Genomic DNA, 24,694 nt, shown 5'->3' with positions numbered 1-24,694 from the left:
CACACCAGGCCTCCCTGTCCAACGTCAACCCCCGGAGCCTACACAAACTCATGTCCATTGAGTCAGTGATGCCATCCAACCATCTCATCCTCTGTCATCCCCTTCTCCTCCTGCCCTCAATCTTTCCCAGCATCAGGGTCTTTTCAAATGAGTCAGCTCTTCGCATCAGGTGGCCAAAGTACTGGAGTTTCAGCTTCAACATCAGTCCTTCCAATGAATATTCAGGACTGATTTCCTTTAGAACTGACTGGTTGGATCCCCTTGCAGCCCAAGGGACTCTCAAGAGTTTTCTCCAACACCACAGTTCAAAAGCATCAATTCTTCAGCACTCAGCTTTCTTCACAGTCCAACTCTCACAGCCATACATGACCACTGGAAAAACCATAGCCTTGACTAGACGGACCTTTGTTGGCAAAGTAATGTCTCTGCTTTTTAATATGCTGTCTAGGTTGGTCATAACTTTCCTTCCAAGGAGTGTCTTTTAATTTCATGGCTGCAGTCACCATCTGCAGTGATTTTGGAGCCCAGAAAAATAAAATCAGCCACTGTTTCCACTGTTTCCCCATCTATTTGCCATGAAGTGATGGGCCCGGATGCCATGATCTTTGTTTTCTGAATGTTGAGCTTTAAGCCAACTTTTTCACCCCAAGATTACTGTAAATAAAATTTAAAGACATTATCTCATTTCTCACAATAGTTTTATGTAATAGATGCTTAGATTTAGTTTAAAGAAGAAGAAACTGAGACACAGAGAAATGACAGTGTGATCAGTAGTTTTCTAGGAAACTGATTATCTTGGTGAAGAATAAAAGCTGACAAAATGAGAGACATAATGAAGCAGTGGTTCAAGTTTAGTCTTTGTAACAGCCTTTCATATGAATCCCAGCTTTACCACTTTGAGGTGATGGATGAGCTTCATTTTATGTAGTTAAAAATATTATATTTTCATTCCATCCTTTGAAGTGTTAATTTCTGTATACTTTCTCATAACAGCTGTTAGAACAAAAATGAGACCTTTTTCAAATGTCTGCAAATGCAACAGTTCAGCGGCATCAAGGACAGGCAAATTAGATGCTAATTACAGAAAGCATAAACCCCGTTTTTACCATCCCTTATATAGTATACTATACTATCCCTTAAATAGTAAAAGATATCAAGGCCTCAGTTAAATAGAGACAATATTACATAGATCACTAACTACTTATTGAACAGACAAGGGAGAAAAAGCCAAAACTGTGTGAGCTATTATCAAATGGTTGAAATAAAATAAAAGATTGATTGTAGCTGTCAACATAGCTTAGCAATGGGAAAATCTGGAGTGAAGACATTTAGAATATAAATGTTTTTAGATAGTATTTAGATGAATTCAGTCAAGTTAAAAAATCTCACCTCATCTTGGATAAGAGTAGATGTCTCATTCATTGGGTCCTGTAAAATATCCTGTGCAATTGATCTAATATTTGACTTAAAATGGGGACATAATATTTACATCCTCTGGAGTAACACAATTTATGCTATGTAATAACCTTGACACGTTTACAGAATCATGTTTAATGGGCCCTCCAGAGCTCTGATGAATACCACAGTTTGGTCTGTTTTCTGCATTTCTTAGGAGTCTGGAAAAGCTGTAGGAAATGAAATATCTATCACAAACTTTTTGCATCTAGCTCAACTGCTACTGTCAAGTTTAGCAAAAAGTCCAAAAATTCTGAATTTAAGAGATTTTAGTAGCTGCTTAGAATTAGTATTTGAATCTGTACTATGAAGAATGTCAATATTTTTAGCATTAAAGAGTCCTACATCTACCCACTTAAAAATGAAGGAACTTTATTGTTTAATTCCAAGTATATGCACATATATATATATATGTGTGTGTGTGTGTGTATATATATATATATATATATATATATATATATATATATATATGTTTTAGATTCACAAGTGCATTTTATTTTTTACCACAGATAAACAATCAGATTCTATATGGAAGAAGTCACCAAAATGCATCCGCCATTATTAAGACTGCCCCGCCAAAGGTCAAGCTGGTTTTCATCAGGTAAGACAGATATGTCTAGTTTCCTAAAACTCAAGATCTCTTCTGGAGATGTTATTATTTTATCTTATACATAAAATATGTAATACTATTTTATCTTTTGTTTGTTTAAAACAATCACTGTGTTCTAAAAATATATTTTCCTTTTGTAATTGTCACTTTAAGAAAAGTATGTGTGCTGTCTTGTGTTTAACTTTTTGTGACACCATGGACTGTAAGCTTCCAGGTTCCTCTGCCCACAGAATTCTCCCAGGCAAGAATACTAGAGTGGGTAGCCATTCCCTTTTCCAGGAGATCTTCCTGAGGCAGGGATCAAACCTGGGTCTCCTGCATTGCAAACAGATTCTTTACCATCTGAGCCACCATGGAAGCCCAAGAAAAGTATCATTCAGTTCAGTTCAGTTGCTCAGTAGTGTCCGACTCTTTGAGACCCATGAACCGCAGCACGCCAGTCTTCCCTGTCCATCACCAACTCCCGCAGTCCACCCAAGCCCATGTCCATCGAGTCGGTGATGCCATCCAACCATCTCATCTTCTGTCGCCCCCTTCTCCTCCTGCCCTCAATCTTTCCCAACATCAGGGTCTTTTCAAATGAGTCAGCTCTTCCCATCAGGTGGCCAAAGTATTGGAGTTTCAGCTTCAACATCAGTCCTTCCAGTGAACACCCAGGACTGATCTCCTTTAGGATGGCCTGGTTGGATCTTCTTGCTCAAGGGACTGGGCTGCAAGAAGACTTCAAGAGTCTTCTCCAACACCACAGTTCAAAAGCATCAATTCTTTGGTGCTCCGCTTTCTTTAAAGAAAAGTATAGATTGCTTTGATTCTGAGGTGTTCTTGTTATGTACAGTTCACATGATAGAACTGGTAGTTGAGACTTATATTTGTATTTCTATTTTGAAAAATTCTTTCTTGATCTGATTATCCTCTTTTTAAATCTGATAGAACATTCTAGCTTGTCATCCTCCCATCACCATCATTTGGTACATTCGCTACGTTTGCTATCTCATTAATGCCTTCGTCAAAGGATAGGCAAGAAAAAAAAAGAACCCAGGGAAGTTTTAGGAGCTTCATGTTAAGAGAGCAGGTGAGAAATACAGAGGGGAGGAGATGTGAGCTCTACTGTCTGGAGTCGTGTGGTCCATTTGGGGCTCCACATTTGCCCACACCTCATCTGCCAGCAGACTGAGCCCTTTTGGTATAAGTGAGTCAGAATTGAAACCCCTCATTGGTGGGAGCCATCATTGCTCCATCAGACATGGAATGAGGTTTTAGTCCCTGTAATTTTACTGAAATGACAGATAAATCTGAATTATTTTTAGAGAATGTAACTGTATGTTAACTATCACTCTGCTTCTTTGCCTTTGGGGCCTCAGTTACTATCTATAAACCTGGGATTATACAGCACTTACCTCATTCATTGTGGTATTTTGAAAATTAGAAATAACACAGTGTCAAGCAGAGAGTAAAGGCTTGAAGAAATGTTACCTGTCCTTATGATGGCGATGATTAATATTACTCTTCCCCTTCTCAGTAGTTACTTTTTAGTAAGACCCATCCATTCCCAGGAGACAGCTGGGATTAGAGGTTATTTATTCCCAGATTTGGACACTAGTGTAGATGACTGAAATTTTCCTTCCCATGCCATTACTTCAGCCTCACAGTTGCTTTGCTCCTGAAAAAGTCCTACATTAATGACTTTTTATCCTGTTCATTAGCACTTTCTGGATTTCCAGGGTTTTTTGCCTTTGTATCTAGGGGGAGAAACCTTCCTCCTCCCCATTTGTGTAATGACAGTCTCCTTTGGCTTACTGACCTTGAAGTTCTCTGTTAGACACCAGTCGCTTTACCCTTCCTATTGCCAGAGGTTACAAATTTAGTTAGATGATGAAAACATGAACAGACTTGAGAAAAGGTAAGCGACTCAAAAATTTAAAGTGTCCATCAATAGAAATCCATACAAGTAAAGAGTTGAAGTCATTTAAGCTTGAAAACTTGGTTTAAAACTGTGTGAGGATCACATGAGATGTTATGTAGCATTCAATAGTGTCTGCACATCAGTGCTTGGCACTTTGTGGCACTGCTGCAAGGGATGTTATTACTGATTAACATTATTGTTATGTCTTTGTCATCTGTGGGGCCTTTATTACTCATGCTGGCTCATCCCATTTTAAAGGGAACAAAAAGAGAATTGAATAGGATCCAAAGGAAATCATTTAATGCAATTAAGTAGTTGGGAAATAGAACCCCCTGCTTCAAGAAAGAAAGATTAAATGATTTGAAGTTACTTAGAAGACAGAAGAGAAAGTTGAGTAAAATTTTAATAATAGTAATAAAGTCCCATTAATTTAGTGTCTGGTAGTTTCAATTTTGGACTGTTCAGAAGGGATCAGAATCAAGGAAAAGATTTGTTCAGCAAATTAATGGTGTAAGCATGATTGAGGATGCTGCTGAATACTTATTTACTGGACATGATTTTAAGCAATTTAGAAATATCTAGCTACAGTCAGAATACGTTATCTAATTATGAACCTTTCTTGCATGGTCATTGAATTACTGTGTCTAGCACATAGTGGGGATTCAGAAACCTTTATAGAATAAATTTCCTCTCAGCTCTTACTGAGCAATCCAGATCATATATTCTCCAAATGCAACAATCATAGTAAGTTAGTTTTATAAAACTCCTTATAGTTTAGTCCCTCTCCCCAACTTAAGATTTTCTGTATCTTCTTTTGTAAGGAGAAAAATGACATGGGCATGATTCTGAACAATCTATTGTTGTATCTACTTTTAGACTGTCTAAAGGAAAAGGAGCTTGAATTGAAGCAAGAAAGATGTTCCTCTGTTCATAGCCTTTGTTTGATTCAATAGATACATATCTAGTAATTTGCATGCCAGCATTTTATTAATTAATTAATGCTTCAGTTTCTATAGGGAAGGAACTAGTCATTTGACTAATAACTCTTATCTAAAGTGATCAGTTCTTTTCTAAAGCAAAACTGAACTCTCAGGCTTAGTGATTAAAAAAAGAAACCATCAATTCACTCAGCCTGGGCTTGAAATTCACTCATGATATCACAGCTGTTTGAGCTTGGTCAGTTTCCTGGGCTATTTCATAAATTGTCTAATGCATTAGTACATGTAAATTGCCTGGCAATATGGACTCAACGTATATGGCTGCTATAGAGATGAAGATGATGGTGATGATGGCAGAAAATGTGGGAGGGAGGCAGGATGGAGGTAAAAGAGAAGGAAAGTAGTAAGTAGGGTGAAAGAAAGAGGAGGGAAAAAAAGAACCGCTTCTCATATATACGTTGTCTAATTCCAGAATCTTGACTATTTTTTGACTGAATCACATTTACAGTTTAAGACTGCTCTAATTAACATCGTAATGGTTAAGCACTGGAAGAGATAGCTACAGACATTATATACAACCATTTCTAGTAAATGTTAGAATAAGAGACAAGGACACAGCCTACCTAAAACATCTTTTAGTTCCCTGTCTGCTGTTGCTAGACTGCTGCTGCTTCTTCCCTGTTGTCTTCTTTTTTTTAATGATGACCTGATATTCTAACAAGGAGTAGAATGCTCCTTAATTGAGGAATGTATAAAGAGAAATCGAATTAACATGAATGAATCCTCATGTCAATATAATAAATTTTACTATGTAATATTAAATAGGTCAAGAATTTAAAGCACTTAAGGAGTTAAGAAAGAAAATCTAAATGAAAAAATTTTATTGTTCATTAGCTGTGTACATCACTAATAGGGGTAGCTTGGTAGATTGGTGTCCTATTCATGTGTGGTAACCTGTGCATTTAGGTACTAAGCAATATGGCATCCTTGCTTCTTTGGGCTGATTGACTAGTTCATTCCTCAATTAGGTACATCTTTCAACCTCTGCCTATGTATTACCTCCTTCAGACTATTGTCACAAGCATAGTTTTGCCTATTTTGGAACGAAATCCTGAAACAATTAAGTACTGATTTGTTACCAGGTTTCAAGAGGTTAGCACTTAAATCATCTCAATACAACAGATGCAATTATACTTTTCTCTAAAATGTCATAACTTGCTTTGTGTTATATGTGTGCTGAGTCACTTCAGTCATGTCTGACTCTTTGTGAACCCACGGACGGTAGCCCATGGCTACAGGCTTCTCTGTCCATGGAATTCTCCAGGCAAGAATACGGGAGTGGGTTGCTATTTTCCTTCTCCAGGGGATCTTCCCAACCCAGGAACTGAACCTGCATCTCTTACCATCTCCTGCACTGGCAAGCAGGTTCGTTACCACTAGTACTACCTGAGAAGCCCTTGTGTTATATAATGTTACTTTAAAAACCAATCTTTATAAATTATATTTCTTTGATTATTGCTTCTATATGGCAATATTTCCTTCCTTTGTTGAAATTGTTGATTCCCTGTGCATTTCCATTATACAGAAAATTTTGGCTTTTATACCTGAGTAACTCTTTTTCTAATTTATTGACAAGGGAGATAAGAATGGGAACTGGCTACAGGTTTAGGAGAATGAGTAGCAGTAAAATAATCACAGGAAGGTGTGAAAATATGCTGCAGGTACCATTTTAATTAACTAGGGCTTTTAGTCTATAGTGATATACATTTGTGTAATCATGTCCTTGTCGTAACACTTGCCTTTGTTCATATACTAATTGATCTATAATTCACAAAGTGGGTCTGTGAGTCATCAGGGAAAATTAGCAATTTGCTGCTGTGTGTACATGACATGGGCTTCCCTGGAGGCTCAGATGTTAAAGAATCCACCTGCAAATGCAGGAGACCTGGGTTCCACCCTTGGGTCGGGAAGGTCTCCTGAAGAAGGGAATGGCTACCCACTCCAGTATTCTTGCCTAGAGAATTCTAGGACAGAGGAGCTCAGCGGGCTACAATCTGTGCGGTCACAACGATTTTGGACATGACTGAGTGACTAACACTTTCACCTTCAAACACGACTTCCTTACATAATCACTTTTTGCCCTTTTCTCCCCACATTGTTAGATTTGGGACAATACTGTAATCATGTAATTGTGCCCAGTGGCACATTTGGACTGTGGTATTGTCAGTGATTCTACTCTAGATCATCTAGATGCATATTACACTGTGGGTGCTTACTATGTACCACACATTCAACTCTGAGTTTTCCTATTCCATATGATCTCCTCTACACAAGCACTCCTATTTCAGTATAGGAGAAGCAATGTATTAATATGATGAAGAATGAATTGCTGTATTTGGCAGTACAAGGATCCAAGGAGATTAATGATCTCACCTGCAGCTCTTGTCATACCTTCCCCCACTATCGAAAATTAAATGTCATGTATAACAACTCACTCTCCATTACTTAATTACATGTGGAAAATGTGTACTGTTAAAAACTCCTGGGGCTAAAGGAGGCCAAATGAAACTGAAACCCTTTGGAAAGATTTAGTGCTAGCTGTCAAGCCCTACCAAGTGAAAGTGGACTCACCATGGGACCCACTTTACTGTATCCATTGAACACATGTCTTGTTTTCGTAATTAAAAAATATGGTGTGACCTGTTATCTTCTAGTCTTGTCCCTAAAAGATGATATTGATTCGAAATTAATGTGAATGTCAAAGTAAGTCCATTTGAATAAGATCCTTATTGTGCTTCTTGCTTCTTTATATCTAGTTTTGATAACTAGGAGGGAAAAAAGATTGTGGGATCAAGTATGAGTTTGACTTTTACAAGGAAACATTCATGCATTTATTGCATAAGTATTTTCAGAGTGCCTACCTGTGCTGGTGCTGTGGAGTGACACAGAACACAATTTCTACCCTAAGGATGGACTCAGAGAGTAAAACAGTCTGGTGCCTTTTCTAGCGGTGTAAGTGCCATGACACTATAGGGACATATAGGAGACACACCTAACCTGGTCTCTGTAGCCTATGGAAAAGTGTCACAGATAAAGATTTTTAAGCTCAGACTAGAAGGGAGGAACATAGCTGCATGTGTCATTTGCTATGATTTCTGTAAATAAGCATTTTCTTACGCTCATGGGTCATTAAAGGATGCAGTGCCCCTTTTCAAGTGCACAGTAAAATATCATCCATGGCATATATGACGAGGCGTTTTGAGGAAGAGGCCTATCATTAGCACTGAACTATGTTAGGAGTTGTAGGAAGTGGAGACTCTCCCGCAATTTCAAGGCTCTTCTGTTTCTCTGTTTAGTTGGACTGTGTGATAGATCCATATGTCTCTCAAATGCTCTGAAATCCTGACTCTTTCTTCAATACTTGTTTTCTGTAATATCAATTTTAAATAGTATTTTAATTATTAATTTTATATTCACAAGTAGAATTTATAAGACTTTTAGTTCAAGAGCAAGGTGGAATTGGAGTGTTTTGTGTTTTGATCTTTTGTCAAAAGCATTGGAATTTATGTATCCAAATAAAAATTGTTCCCTTGGACAGACTATGGTAACCTTGGGAAGTTGTGTACATTTCATCCAGTTATCATTCCATTGGGTCATACACTTCTGAAGTCATCTTGAAAGCCTAAGACATACTCTTTTGAATATCTACAGTAGCCATAGATTTTCCTCTTTTGAGGGTGGTTGTAGCTAGGTTGTCTGAAATAACCAGAAATTTTACATGAATTCAGGTGCATTTAGTCAACTGTATTTTGTCAGTTAGGTAGAGTGCTTACCAAGCAAGTCCATCTTTCTTGTTTGACTTGTAAAGGATCTTTGAAAACCATTATTATTATTTCATGAATAGAATTGCAAATTTTGTTCTTTATTGCTCCTATTTTTTAATACCAGCTTGTGGGAATTATGACTATGTGTATTTCACTTTTAGCACTCAGAAACAACTAATTGTGATGGTCACAGAGAGAATAGGGTTGTTTTTTCTCTACACTTTTTTGGGGGCAATATTTTTACTTCTCTCACTGTAGAATGCCTGTTTCCTTTGGTAGATGCCCCTCCACTGAACACACATACACGCCCACAATGTATGTAGTATGATGAAAGAGTAAAAATAGTAAATCTAGGTGGAATCTAAAGGAACCAGATCTTTCTCTCACTGCCAAGGTGTCACCAGTGGGTAGACATGAGACCTAAGTTTGAGCAATATGATACCTTAGGCTTAGAACAGAAAGCAAGTAATCTCTATATATGGTGTTTATTCATGGAGTCACAGGGCCTTGATCAAAGGTGCCTACTGTGATATCCTTCTGCTTCCTGCTTCCTTGTCCTCTGGAGATCTCTTAGTTCCCATTTGTTCTAAGTCTGATAATATAGCCTGCCTATGTTCTGTGAGATCCCAATATCCCTCTAATAAATTACCTTTTGCTTCAGTTCAGTTCATTCGCTGTCATGTCTGACTCTTTGTGACCACATGGACTGCAGCACGCCAGGCTTCTCTGTCCATCACCAACTCCCGGAGCCTGCTCAAACTCACGTCCATCGAGTCAGTGATGCCATCCAACCATCTCATCCTCTGTCATCCCCTTTTCCTCCTGCTTTCAATCTTTCCCAGCATCAGGGTGTTTTCCAATGAGTCAGTTCTTCATATTAGGTGGCCAGAGTATTGGAGCTTCAGCTTCAGCATCAGTTCTTCCAATGAATATTCAGGACTGATTTCCTTTAGGATTGATCAGTTTGATCTCCTTGCAGCCCAAGGGACTCTCAAGAGTCTTCTCCAACCCTACAGTTCAAGAGCATCAATTCTTTGGTTCTCAGCTTTCTTTATGGTCCAACTCTCACATCTACACATGACTACTGGAAAAACCATAGCTTTGGCTGTGCTGACTTTTGTCTCTGCAAAGTGATGTCTCTGCTTTTTTATATGCTGTCTAGGTTTGTCATAGCTCTTCTTCCAAGATGCAAGCATCTTTTAATTTCATAGTTGCAGTTACCATCTGCAGTGATTTTGGAGCCCAGCAAAATAGTCTGTCACTGTTTCTGTTGTTTCCCCATCTATTTGCCATGAAGGGATAGGACTGGATGCCATGACCTTAGTTTTTTGAATGTTGAGTTTTAATCCAGCTTTTTCACTCTCCTCTTTCCCTTTCATCAAACGGCTCTTTAGTTCCTTTTCGCTTTCTGCCATAAGGGTAGTGTCATCTCCTTATCTGAGCTTGACAGTGAAATCACTCAGTCGTGTCCGACTCTTTGAGACCCCATGTACTGTAGCCTACCATGCTCCTCCATCCATGGGATTTTCCAGGCAAGAGTACTGGAGTGGGTTGCCATTTCCTTCTCCAGGGGATCTTCCCGACCCAGGGATCGAACCCGGGTCTCCCACGTTGTAGGCAGATGCTTTACCGTTTGAGCCTTAAGTTGGCCTAAATTCCTTTCTACTGCTTGCTGCCAAAGAGTCCTAATGAATAGGAAGGATGATAAAATTAGAGCTCTCTGAACAAGTCATGAGCAACCAGTGCAAGTTCCCTCTGCTTATATGCATGTCCCATGTTGATTTTTAGCCATGATCCTGAGAAGATTTTATCCTTCAGACTTCCTTAGCAGAACCACAAGACCTCTAAACAAGTCCCTAATGGAGATCCCCAGTATGACAGGTTTCCACTGCTCCTGGCTCTTGAAATCAGATTACCACGATGATTTCAGAGAAATCAAGCAGGATTTTACTCAGTTTTATACTTGATAGGAAGAGTCACCTTTTATAGTTCATGGCTTTACAGTGAGGACTGGATGTCTGAACAACTTTCAGGCTGTTCCTGACAGGATGAAGAGAAGAATGGCTCTGAGTATCTATTGTACTATCTTTAGAAAGAGTCTATGAGAAACTTGATAGGCTGTCATTTATCCCATCCAGTCCTAAAGCTCCCCATATTAACTCTCCTGCCAACCTACACTGTGAGATATTTTGAGTCAACTTTTCCTCTGTACAATTGGCAATCATTATTTAGAACTTGCCTGGGGCCACCTTTGCAAACTGTGGGTCTAGATGCTGAGTTACTCCCAGCAGCCCTCATTAGTGATTGACATTGTTTGGAATGCCAAGGAAATAGAGGTCATAATTCCACTGTCATTGGACATTTATTTCAGATTCAGCATGGTCAGCTCTTTTGGTGGTTTATTCCAGTTGGGAATTAGAAATTATTTAGTGGGTTCATATAGTTAGAAATATCTCCTGGAATATTTTCAGAAAGGGGTTTTGCTCCCACTGAGATGTAATGATTTGCTTTGTTTTACATGTTACTTCTGGTTCATTTGCATAGAACTTTCCTGGATGAATGTTAATTTATTGTCGTGTTTCAATTAATACAGCAAATATAGATTTTCTTTTTTCCGTCCTCAAGTATCTCACATCACTATTTTTAGTACAGTCAGAAAAAAAATTATCTAGGCCTGTTTAGTTGTATTCATATGTTCCTCATTTATGCAGCTTTGTGTGTGTATGCACCTAAACAATGTGCTAGGCTCCAGATTGTAGTAGTAATCATTCTATATGGAACAGGTTGCACAAAATTAAATCAACTTACTTAGGAATCCAGGTTGAATTCAGGCACATAGCTTCTACTTTTGATATAATGCTACTTTGTTGACATGAAATAAAATTCTACGGGTTTAGTGAAAATGAATTTCCAAGAGGCAAGACCAGATCTGTTCTGAAGACAAAATGATTTTAAGTGATAATGTAATTCAAATGTATTCTCATCACACTTGTACTTTTTTGTCTTAGTTAATTTTTAAAATTGTGATAAAATATGCATTACATAAAATCCACCTTATTAACCATTTTTAAGTGTACAGTTAAGTAACATTAAGTATATTCATATTATTGTACAACCATCACCACCATCTATCTACAAAACTGTTTATACCTTGCAAAACTGAAACTCCATACCCATTGACAGATAACACCCCATTCTCTCCTTCCCCCCACCTCCTGGCAACTATCTTTCTGCTTTCTGAATTTAACTATACTGGATACCTTATAAAAGTGGACCCATACGGTATTTATCATTTTGCTACTGGCTTATTTCACTTATCGCAATGTTTTCAAGGTTCATCCATGTTGCAGCATATGTTGGAATTGTCTTCCTTTTTTAAAACTGAATGATGTTCCATTGTATGTTTGTCCATTCATCTGTTGAGAAACACTTGGGTTGCGTCTACTTTTTAACTATTGTGAATAATAGTACTATGAACATGAGTGTACAGATGTCTGTTTGAGACTCTATTCTCAGTTCTTTTCCATATATATCCAGAAATGAAATTGCTGAATTATATGACAATTCTATTTTTAATTTTTTGAGGAACTACTTTATTTCCCGTAGCAACTGCACCATACTACATTGCTACTGACAGTAGGCAAGGATTCCAGTTTCTCTACAACCTCACCAGCTCTTACTATTTTCTTTCTTTCTTTTTTTTCATAGTAGTTGGGTATGATGTCTTCTTTGGAGAGACATCTTTTCAAGTCATTGCCTGTCTTTTAGTCAGGTTGTTTTGTTGGTGAGTTTAGGAATTCTTTCATGTATTCTAGATATGAACTCATCATCAGGTATATGATTTGCAAAAGTTTTCTCTCATTCCATAGGTTGTCTTTTTCACTCTGTTGATCCACTGAGTATTTCATGTTAATGTAGTCCAATTTATCTATTTGCTATTGCTTGGGCTTTTGGTGTCAGATCCATTGCCAAATCCAATGTCATGAATTTCCCTATGTTTTCTTATAACAGTTTTATAATTTTAGCTCTTATGTTTAGGTCTTTGATCCATTTTGAGTTAATTTTGTATATGCTATAGGGGAATAATCCAACTTCATTCTTTTGCATGTGGATATCCAGGATTCCCTGTACCATTTGTTGAAAAGATCATCTGTTCTCCCATTGAATAATCTTGGTGCCCTTGTTGGAATCATTTGACCCTACACTGAGGATTTATTTTAGGGCTTCCTATTATATTCCATTGGTTTATGCATTTGTTCTTAAGCCAGTACTACACTGTTTTGATTACTGTAGCATTGTAATATATTGTGAAATTAGGAAGGGTGAGACCTCCAACTTTGTTCTTCTTTTTCAAGATTGTTTTGGCTATTCCATATACATTTTAGGATGGAACACACTTTCACTTTTATTTTTTTTTCCTTTATTTTTTATTAGTTGGAGGCTAATTACTTTACAATATTGTAGTGGTTTTTGCCATACATTGACATGAATCAGCCATGGATTTATTTACATGTGTTCCCCATCCTGAACCCCCCTCCCACCTCCCTCGCCATCCCATCCCTCTGGGTCATCCCAGTGCACCAGCCCTGAGCACTTGTCTCATGCATCCAACCTGGACTGGCGATCTGTTTCACACTTGATAACATACATGTTTCAATGCTATTCTCTCAGATCATCCCACCCTTGCCTTCTCCCATAGAGTCCAAAGTCTGTTCTATACATTTGTGTTTCTTTTTCTGTCTTGCATATAGGGTTATCGTTACCATCTTTCTAAATTCCATATATATGCGTTAGTATACTGTATTGGTGTTTATCTTTCTGGCTTACTTCACTCTGTATAATGGGCTCCAGTTTCATCCATCTCATTAGAACTGATTCAAATGTATTCTTTTTAATGGCTGAGTAATATTCCATTGTGTATATATACCATAGCTTTCTTATCCATTCATCTGCTGATGGGCATCAAGGTTGTTTCCATGTCCTGGCTATTATAAACAGTGCTGCGATGAACATTGGGGTATACGTGTCTGTTTCAGTTCTGGCTTCCTCGGTGTGTATGCCCAGGAGTAGGATTGCTGGGTCATATGGCAGTTCTATTTACAGTTTTTTAAGGAGTCTCCACACTGTTTTCCATAGTGGCTGTACTAATTTGCATTTCCACCAACAATGTAAGACACTTTCACTTTTAAAAGAAGGAATATTGCTCTTTGGAGATATCTTAGACCCTAATAAATCGAAAGTCATGGAATTCTACGAACACAAGCAGGCACATACAGCTCATTACATCAGATGTCTTTATTTCATCATTCAGAAATTTTTTTCATAGGCTCAGTGTCCTTTCCTGAAGGATAAATACATTCTCTTCATATCTCATTAATCTTTCTTTTAACTGCAATTTGTAGCATTCTTTTAGAGTTTATGTCAGAGAGAGAATCTCATATTTAATCCTAAGGCATTAGTCAATGTTTGCTGGATTGATGCTTCAAATAGAATGTTATTGAAATCTCTTACTACAATTTAATTATGACTACAACTTTGAGGGATAAGATATAAACATAAAGGGTTTTATCAACAAATCTATGAATGTGACATGTGTATGCTTATAAGAATGCAGTGAGGTATTGTTAGAAGAACAGAAAAAAGTTGCTGAGAAAACCCATGTAAATAGTTTAGACATTCAGAGGAGAGAGAAATTACTGTTGTAGAAGTGGGTACAGCAAGAGCTAGTTAATGCTGCCTGAGAAGATTTACATAGAAAAAAAAAAGTCCAAACTGCATGAGCAAATTTAAGTATTCATTGAGTACCTACTGTGTCTCAAGTACTATATAAGACATGCACATAAATAACTATACGTCAAGCAAAACAAACACCAAAAGAGGGAACTCTATGCTCTCGGGTTATTCACAGTGTATTTGCAGGCTTGGTGGCACAGAGGGGTTTTCACAGTTAAGAAGGGAGTGAGTTGGATTGACTGAGACACAGAGGAAGCAGAACAAGGAAACCAGCAGGGACACTGTTGTTAATGTGAAAAGTACTTGAATTAGAATGGTGACATAGGATCAGAAGAAAAGAGGAAAAAAAGAATGAAATCTTTAGAATGAATCCTTTAGACTTGATAATTTCTTTGGGTATAAGGGTTGATGGTTAAATGAATTAAAAGTAACTGAGAACTTTGCTCCTGGATGTAAGAATCTGAAACTTAAATCTATATCATAAAACATTGAATGTAAACTATTGTTACTATGAGATAAGGTTCAAACACTGGGTTAGGAAGATCCCCTGGAGAAGGAAATGACAACCCACTCCAATATTCTTTTCCTGGGAAATCCTGTGGACGGAGGAGCCTGGCAGGCTACAGTCCATGGGGTCACAAAGAGCTGGACATGAGTTAGTGACTAAACAAGAACAACAACATTGTTACTATACTTTAGTGTTATGACATATTATCTCAATTCTATTAGAATATATTATACTAATTTTATAGATTAAGAAGTAAGATTTTTAAAACATTGCTTAGTATATTGTTTATGTCTTACTGATAGAACTGAAGATAGAACTGTACATTTACCTAGGTGTCCTTAGGACTGGATTCTTTCCAGAATAACACCTACTGGTTTACACTATAGATAATCCTGAATACATTTTTTAACTGGGATGTAATTTCTACTCAATGCAATAGATTTTAAGTGTTTAGTTTGTTGAGTTTTTGATAATATAAAATATATGCCTATGTAGCCATCACCCAAAACAAAAATAAAAGAAATTCATTCACCCTGGCAAGTTTCCTGGTGCTCCTTTCCAGTTAGTTTCTCCCCCCAGAATTAACACTTCTGATTTCTGTCACCAAAGATTAGTTTTAACTTTTCTTGAACTTCATGTAAAAAAATCAAATAGTATCTATTATTTTGTGTCTGGTTTCTTTCATGTTATATAATTTTTAAAAGATTTATCCTTGTTGTCATGTATATCAATAGTTCCTTAAATTATTGAGGAATATTACCCCAATCTGTGAATATACCACAATTTGATGATCCATTCTCCTAAAGGTGGATATTTGGGTTGTTTCCAGTTTTTAGCTATTCTGATTAAAGTATAAGCATGGTTTTTGGGGAAAAAAGTTATAGAATAAACTAGTTTAGAACATATTTAAGTCAGGTTAGACTCAGTTATGCTTCAGTAACTAACAGCCCAAATCTCAGTGGCTTAAAACAACAAAGATTTATTTCTTTCTCATGTTACATGTCCTCCAGGGCTCAGCAAGGAGGCTTCTCTGTTCACTATGGTCCTTCAGGTACCCAGGCAACAGAAGTTCCATCTCAGCTTGTGTTTCCATAATCACCAGGGCAGAAAAGCAAACATAGTTAATCAAGTACTGGTTCAACTTTAAAGGTGAAGAAAAACACAAGCCAGAGGATTTATGAATATCCCTAATTACTATCACAGGAGAGTACTGGGAGAATTATGCTCCATTGTACTGTTCACTACCCGACCAGCACTGTCAGGCACAATGAATATTTCAAAGCATTTTATAGTCATTATGTTTATATGAGGGATGGGTAATGTAGATGTGACACTCCAAACTTAAGTATGAAAAGTTGATCAAGTCAGAGTTAACAAACTTAGAGCTCTGCACTGCATCTTCATCTTGAGGAAAATTGTGAAATAAATTTATGAGTAAATTATGACCCAGTAGAACTTTTCCCCAAGGTAGATCTGGGGATAATAGCTTGGATATATGAGAGAAGAAGATATTTGTGCTTTGGGTCAAGCTATTGAAATAGGAAACACTGTAATACAATAGTTAAAAGAGTAGGTTTTGAAACCAGATAGCTGGATTTTAGCCTCAGCTTGCTATTTATTAGCTTTGTGACTTTGGTCAGGTAGCTTAATCTCTGTGTAAAGTGAAGAAAATAATTGTAACTACCACATAGAGCTGTTATGAAGGTTAAATGAGTTAACATATAAAAATGATTAAAACAGTGGTACATGGTAAGAACTCAAAAGTTATGCTTCTGGTGATCATGTCTTTCAAATCAATACATTTTGCTATGTATTACTTTTCTTTTTGTATAACAAACTACCACAAATTTAATGGCTTAGACCAACACATATTTATTATCTGTTAGTTCAGTAGGTCAGAAGTCTGACATGGAGGGGTTGGGCTCTCTATTTAACATATCACAAAGCAGAAATCAAGATGTTGGCTAGATTGACTTCTCTTCTGGAGCCTTGGGAAAAATTTCACTTCCAGGCTCATTCTTGTTAAGTTTATTTCCTTGTTGGTTCTTTTTTTTTTTCCTTCTAAACTTTTTGTTTTGTCTTGGGGTATAATCAATTAATTATGTTGTGATAGTTTTAGTCATATGTATACATGTATCCTGGAGAAGGAAATGGCAACCCACTCCAGTATTCTTGTCTGGGAAAACCCATGGACAGAAGAACCTGGTGGGCTATAGTCTGTGGGGTCACAAAGAGTCAGACACAACTCAGCATCTACTACTGCTACTACTATTATACATGTGTCCATTCACCCCCAAACACCCCTTTCATCCAGGCTGCCATATAACATTGGCTAGAGTTCCCTGTGCTTGTCCTTGTTTTTGTTCTTCAGTTGCCATGGTTCTTTTTTGACCCTATGGACTGCAACATGCCAGGCTCCCCGATCCTTCACTATCTCCTGGAGTCTGCTCAAACTCATGTCCTTTGAGTCACTGAAGCTGTCTAACCATCTCATTCTCTCCCCACCCTCTTCTCCTTTTGCCTTCAATCTTTTCCAGCATCAAGGAGGTCTTTTCCAATGAATCGGCTCATTGCATTAGGTGGAAAAAGTATTGGAACTTAAGTTTCAGCATCAGTCCTTCCAGTGAATATTCAGGGTTGATTACCTTTAGTATTGACTGATTTGATCTCCTTGCAGTCCAAGAGACTCTCAAGAGTCTTCTTTTGCACCACAATTTGAAAGCATCAATTTTTTGGTACTTAGTCTTCTTTATTGTCCAGTGTTCACTTCTGTACCTGACAGAAAAAAACCATAACTTTGACTATACAGACCTTTGTTAGAAAAGGGATGTCTCTACTTTTTAATATGCTAAGTTTGTCATAGTTTTTCTTCCAAGGAGCAAACATCTTTTAATTTCATGGTTGCAGTCACTGTCTGCAATGATTTTGGAACCCAAGAAAAGAAAATCTGTCACTGCTCCCACATTTTCCCCTTGTACTTGCTTGTTGGTTATCCTAAAATGGATATAGCAGTGTATACATGTCCATCCCAAACTCCCAACTATCCCTTCCCCCTGTTCGTTCCCCCTGCAACCATAAGTTCATTCTCTAAGTCTGTGAGTCTCTTTCTGTTTTGTAAGTTCATTTGTATCATTTCTTTTTAGATTCCATATATAAGGGATGTCATACAATATTTCTCCTTCTCTCTCTGACTGACTTCTCTCAATATGACAACGTGTGGGTCCATCCATGTTGCTGCAAATGGCCTTATTTCATTCTTTTTAATAGCTGAGTAATACTCTGTTGTATACATGTACTACATTTTCTTTATCCATCCCTCTGTCAGTTGACATTTAGGTTGCTTCCATGTCTTGGCTATTGTAAACAGTGCTGTAGTCAACATTGGGGTGCCTATATATCCTTCCCCCACTCCAGTATTCTTGCCTGGAGAATCCCTTGGACAGAGGAGCCTGGCAGGCTACAGTCCACTCGGTCACAAATAGTCGGACATGACTGAAGCAACTTAGCATTCACCCACGCATATCCTTTTAGATCAGGTTTTGGTACAGTATGGAGGTTCCTTATTGGTTCTTAGTTGGAGATTTCTCTTAGTTTTTAAAGGCCATTTGCATTATTTCCCATGAGCTCGCTTTTATCCTCAAGCCAGAGATGATACTTGTAATCTCTGACTGTCTATCTCCGACCTCCTGACATTCCTTAGAATTCTTGTAGGTCAACCTACTAACCTTAGAGATCAAGACAATGAGGCTCTAAGAAGTGAAATTTCTAGATTTAAAGGGGACATGTGATGAGGTCTTGCCCAACATGGTAATCTGCCTTTGTCTTAAGGTCATCAGTGCTATGTCATGTAACCTAATCATGGAAATGAAATTCATCCTGTTTACAACCTGTAAGCCAAAAGGCAGGAGTCTTGGGAGACCTCTTAGAATTCTGCCCAATACATGTTTCATGATTTTTACCAATATGAATGTATTTTATAACAGCATTGAATTGAAATCAGGATCCGGAATATGTCTTTGTCATAAATATAAATATATTCTGCAAACAAAAAACTGAATTGGGTATGTTCCTAGTATCCTTTTGGAGAAAAACTACATTGATAGTTCCTAGATAGAAATTCCACTGTCGTAATTGTCTGTTTACTTAGCTGTGTTCCTCACTAATTGCTAACATCATCAAAGGTAGGAATCATGTTTTATTCATCTTTGTTTTCATAGCATAAATATTTGTTAAATAAACCAAAGACTATATTCAAAATAAATTCAGAGCTATATTGTTGAGCTGCAATCAATTAAACTCTATCCAGCTTAAATTAAAAGGAGAATGTATTGTAAGAATACAAGGATATCTTGTGCACTCTTAAGAATAAGTCATGCAGCTGAGACTGAAGAGAAGGAACCAGGGCAACTCCCAAGACATCACCAGAAGGAAGTTCTAACCTCATTGTTTAGTCTTGACTATCTCCATTGGTGTTGTCTCAATACCACACTCTTGAGTCTCTCCTAAATTTTCAGTCCCTGGGAGAAAGAATCTGATCTGCTTAAAATGAGACAGATATCTGCTCCTTAAATCCACTGAAGGTGAGGCCAACTGTTAGTGTTAAACGGTATAGACCATCCATGGAATCACTGTGAGTTGGGCAGACACCCCAAGAAATGTTCATTAATTTGGTAAGTACCAATTGCTGGCAGACTGCAGCCAGCACATCATCACTAATTGGTGAAGAAGCTTGGAAAGCATAGGACACACCTTTGACAGTTCTGCTTCCTGTCTTTTCCTGCTTGTTAAGACCTCTTTTACTCAACAGACTTTTATAGTATACTTACTCTCTTCTAGGTATTCTGCTACAAGCAGAGGACATAAAGAAATAAGATCCTATCTCTGTGTTTAAAAAGGAGAGAGAATAGCACAAATAATTTTAATAGAGCTTGGCAAGTCCAGTGATAAGGACATACCTATATAGGCTTCCATACCTTGGAAATCTCACTTTTATCCATAATAGAAGTCCACTATCTGTCTGCCAACAGCTGTTACATCCTCAACAGGGAATGTAAATTGGTGTAGCTGCTATGGAAAACAGAATGGAAGTTCCTCAAAAAACTAAAAATAGAGTTGCTATATGACCCTGCAATCCCACTCCTGGGCATGTATCCAGAGAAAACTATAATTCAAAAAGATGAATGCACCTCAGTGTTCATTGTAGCACTACTTACAATAGCCAAGACATGGAAACAACCTAAATATCCATTCATAGATAAATGGATAAAGAACATTTATACAATGGAATATTAGTCATCAAAAAGGATGAAATAATGTCATTTGCAACAACATGGATGGACCTAGAGATTACATTCTAAATGAAGTCAGAAAGAAAAAGACAAATACCACACTGAGGCCACTTATATGTGGAATCTAAAATATAACTCAAATGAACTTATCTACAAAGCAGAAACAGACTCACAGACACAGAGAACAGACTTGTGGTGGCCAAGGGGAAAGGGCTTTGGAGAGAGAGGGATTGGGAATTTGGGATTCACAGATGCAAGGTATTATATAGAGAATAGATAAACAATCAAGTCCTAATATATAGCACAAGGAACTATATTCAATATTCTATGATAATAGAAATGATATCATAGAATAATATCATAATAGAAAAGAAGAAGAAAAAGGATGTATATATCTATATTTTATCTATATACATATATATACTCTCCCCTCTGGATATATGCCCTTGAGTGGGATTGCGGGATTATATGGCAACTCTGTTTTTAGTTTTTGAGGAACCTCTATGCATAACCATATTCATATAACTGTATGATTTTGCTTTGTAATAGAAATTCATACAACATTGTAAATCAACTATGCTTCAATAAAATAGACTTTTAAAAAGATACAAGTCTTGCAAAATAAATAAATGCAAATACCAGCAAATAATTTCAACTACAATTTCTGATTGTGTGCTGTATGGGGCACCAAGATGTAAGAAATTTGTGTTGATTATACTGGAAATGAAAAGTTAATTATGAAGCAAACAGATTTCATTTCGTGTGAATCATGGACTATGAAAGGTCAGAGGATCCCCAGAAGTCTTTCAGGCTAACTGCCCTTGTGAAGTATCACTGCTTTCTCTCCTTTAGTTTCCCTCTTCCCATTTCTTTCCCTTTAAAATTGTTGTCTTGTCTGTCATGCAGAGTGAAGTAAATCAGAAAGAGAGAAACAAATATCATATATTAATACATATATATGGAATCCAGAAAAATGGTACTGATGAACCTATTGACAGGGCAGGAACAGAGACGCAGACACAGAGAACAGATTTGTGGACACCAGAGGGAGAGGGAGAGGGTGGGATGAATTGAGAGCATGGGAGTGACGTGAATACACTGCCATGTGTAAAATAGCTAGCTAGTGGGAAGCTGCTGCGTAGAACGGGGAACCCAGCTCATTGCGCTGTGATGAGATAGAGGGGTGAGATGGGGACAGTGGGAGGGAGGCTCTAGAGGGAGGGGATATAAGGATGTGTATATACATGCACACACACGTATATAGCTGATTCGCATTGTTGTACAGCAAAAACTAATACAATATTGTAAAGCAATTACTATTATTAGGGACTTCCCTATGGCTCAGATGGTAAAGAATCTGTCCGCAATGCAGGAGACGTGGGTTCCATCTTTGGGTGGGGAAGATCCCCTGGAGGAGGGTATGGCAACCTTCTCCAGTATTCTTGCCTGGAGAATCCCATGGACAGAGGGGCCTGGCGGGCCACAGTCCATAGGATCGCAAAGAGTCAGACATGACTAAGTGACCAACACACACAAAGGAATTATACTTCAACTGAAAAAAATCGCTGCCTTGATGACAATGTCTGTGAACACTCACTCATGAGTGGATTATGAGGGATTATGAACTGTAACTTCTTATAGCAGCTTTCTTCTCTCCACTGAAGTTTTCTGTTCTGTGAGGTTTAAAACAATTAATATGGACTTTAAAAGCCATTGAAGTCATACTATTTGGGGGGAAATTATTAAATTATGAAGTGATAACTTGGTCCAGTTAATCATTATTTCTCAATAAAAACTTATGTGCAGCTGTATTTTTAATGCCTGTAACCTTTGAAAGAGATATGAAAGGCCATCTGCTTAATTACTGCCAAATACACTCTGCCCCATGGGCTCTGAATCTGGAGCAGATATGTCCTGTTGGCTTTCAGTTCTAAGCTAGAGCTGAGCTCTATTGTGTTATTCCATGGGGGAAACTGAGTGGGAAAGGAAATTACCTCTGGGAAAATGCTTTTACTTACCCAGGGGTAACTGATTGCTTCTTCTGTGTATGAGAAAACTGCTGAGGAATGGATTGTACTCCCTGGAAAACAACAGCCATCTCTTAACATAATAGTGCATGCTTAAGGCATCTATAATGCTGTCAGAAGAAATAGATATATTCTCCATGCTCTGTGTCACTTTGTGATTTTAGTTTTCTCCCTTTTGCTTTCATTTGGCTCATGTGCTAGATAATTCAAGAATTTTAAAAGGTTAAAGCCCAACTCAATGGACATGAGTTTGAGTAAACTCCAGGAGTTGATGATGAACAGCGAGGGCTGGCGTGTTGTAGTCCATGGGGTCGCAAAGAGTCGGACATGACTGAGTGACTGAACTGACTGACTGACTGAAAGCAAGAAATGGGACCTAGACCTTATCTCTTTATTTATGTTCTGCCTTATTCCAAAAGAATTTTTATCAGCATAGAAGTTTTACAGTTCAACCTACGTACTTAAAAGATTAGGAAACTGATTTTCTTAGAAGTGATTTCCCCAAAATCCTAGGGTCAGTGGTAGTTCTAGAACTGAAACTACTTCCGTCTCCTTATTGAAGTGAGTGATTGTTACATTATTTATTTTGGCTGCACTGGGTCTTCATTGTGGTGAACAAGCTTCTCTAGTTCCAGTGCATGGGCTTTCTCTGGCAGGCTCATTAGCTGCATCATGCCAGCTTATTTGCAATATTTGGCATCTTAGTTCCCAGGATCAAACTGGGCCTCCTTCATTGGGAGTGCAGTGTTATCCACTTGACCACTAGGGAAGTTCCTTAAAATAACTGTGTTTCATAAGTCCCCTACATAAGAATCTTTAAGTTGCGAACTTTCAAAGATGTAAATATGCTTTCCATCACAGTCAGCCATGAGTGAAACTGCAACTTGCCCTTTGTCTCCTATTGCTGATAATCCTTCAGCTTGACCATCTCCCATCTCCTCTCCCTCCTCTAGCTCTTGCCTGTTCACTTGATGCCAGCCCCTGTATGGCAGCTATTGTACTGTATTACTGTACTTTTCTAGGTACTATACTGTAAGATTAAATGTATTTTCTTTATTTTTGTGGGTTTTTTAATGTAGCATTTTTGTGAAAAGTATTATAAACCTATTACAATACAGTGTTATATAACCAATTATGTTAGTTGGGTACCTAGGCTTTGTTGAACTTAAAAACAAATTGAACTTAATGAATGTGTTCTCAGAACAGAACTCATTTACATATAGGGAACTTACTGTACAGACAGTTTGTCAAGCACTGTATTTGCCTTAGATGATGTAATAGTAGAAAGGATATGAGTCCTGTCCTTGGAGCGTTTACCATCTGAGGGGAAGACAGATTTGAAACGAATGTGCATACAAATCAGTTAAGTAAACTGTGAAAGTAAACAGATCTAAGATTATAGATAGGTGCTACAAGCATATAGTGGAAGTCATGGAATGCTTGTTTCCAGAAATTACATTTACTGTGACCTATGAAAGAGAAAAAAAAAATCAGACAAAGGATTTGGGCACCAAGCATTCAGAACAAAAAAGAATAGAAAAGGCCTGAGGTATATGGAGCTTGGCTCTGCTGAGAAATGGAAAGAAGGCCTGTGTAGCTGGGTTTGAGCAGAGTGAGGAAGGAGAAGTGAGAACAAGACAAGTTCAAAGGTGGGGGCTGGGGCCAGATCCCTCAAGGCCTGATAAGTTCCCTAACAATTTTGGACTTGATTCTCTTGCATTAGGGAATCGTAGGGAGATCGTAAGCAGGGGGTAGAAATATAATCAGATTTATATTTTAGAACCGTAATAACTACTGGGTGAAGAATGGACAGAGGATGAAGAGTATGAGTAGGGAGACCAAATAGCAGGTTTTTACTTTAATTCAGAAAAGAAATGATGTTAACTTGTACTAGGATGGGATGGAAAGAAATGTAAACATTCAAGATACATTTTAAAGGTTGAATCAATAAGACATCTTGATGGATTGGATATACAGTTGAGGGGTGAGAGTGTTCAAGAATGACTTGGTTCCTGGTTAAACAACTGGGTGAATGTTGTTGATATTTACTAAGGTGGGGAGGAAGTTGACTATGGAACCCTTTGGGAACTGAGTGGGTTAAAGAACTCTGTTTTATTTAAAATGTTTCTAAGACCTCTAGTGGAATATAAAGTAGGTGTTGGGTTTGCAGATCCTAGGTACAGAAAATTATCCAAGCTAAATGTGAATTTGGAAGACATCAATATATAGTCTTTTAATTAAGGGAAATAAACACAGTTGAGATTATTGAGAAGGATAAGTAGGGTATAAATTTAATATAAAGAAAGGCATTTCAGGTAAAGGCAGTGATGTGATTAAAGCCTCAAAGTAGGAATGACATCAACCAATGGATCTTTTTCCAATTGGTGAGACATAAAAAATAAAATGTG

The 24,694-nt window shown here is 37.7% G+C and overlaps 1 protein-coding gene across 5 annotated transcripts in view; it reads left to right on the top strand.

Annotated features, from left to right (window-relative positions):
• The window catches only part of PATJ (PATJ crumbs cell polarity complex component), a 365,401-nt gene that overhangs the window by 223,410 nt on the left and 117,297 nt on the right, over positions 1 to 24,694 (top strand). For all 5 annotated transcript variants that reach the window (XM_061121728.1, XM_061121726.1, XM_061121727.1 and 2 more), the window contains exon 29: positions 1,965 to 2,056. In XM_061121728.1, coding sequence (XP_060977711.1) covers positions 1,965 to 2,056 — 92 coding nt within the window. The remainder of the gene's footprint in view (positions 1 to 1,964; positions 2,057 to 24,694) is intronic.

The sequence above is a fragment of the Dama dama genome, chromosome 20 (assembly GCF_033118175.1).
Source record: "Dama dama isolate Ldn47 chromosome 20, ASM3311817v1, whole genome shotgun sequence".
NCBI lineage: Eukaryota > Metazoa > Chordata > Mammalia > Artiodactyla > Cervidae > Dama > Dama dama.
The sequence above is the reverse complement of the archived record's forward strand: the minus strand, read 5'-3'. Positions and strand labels throughout refer to the sequence as shown.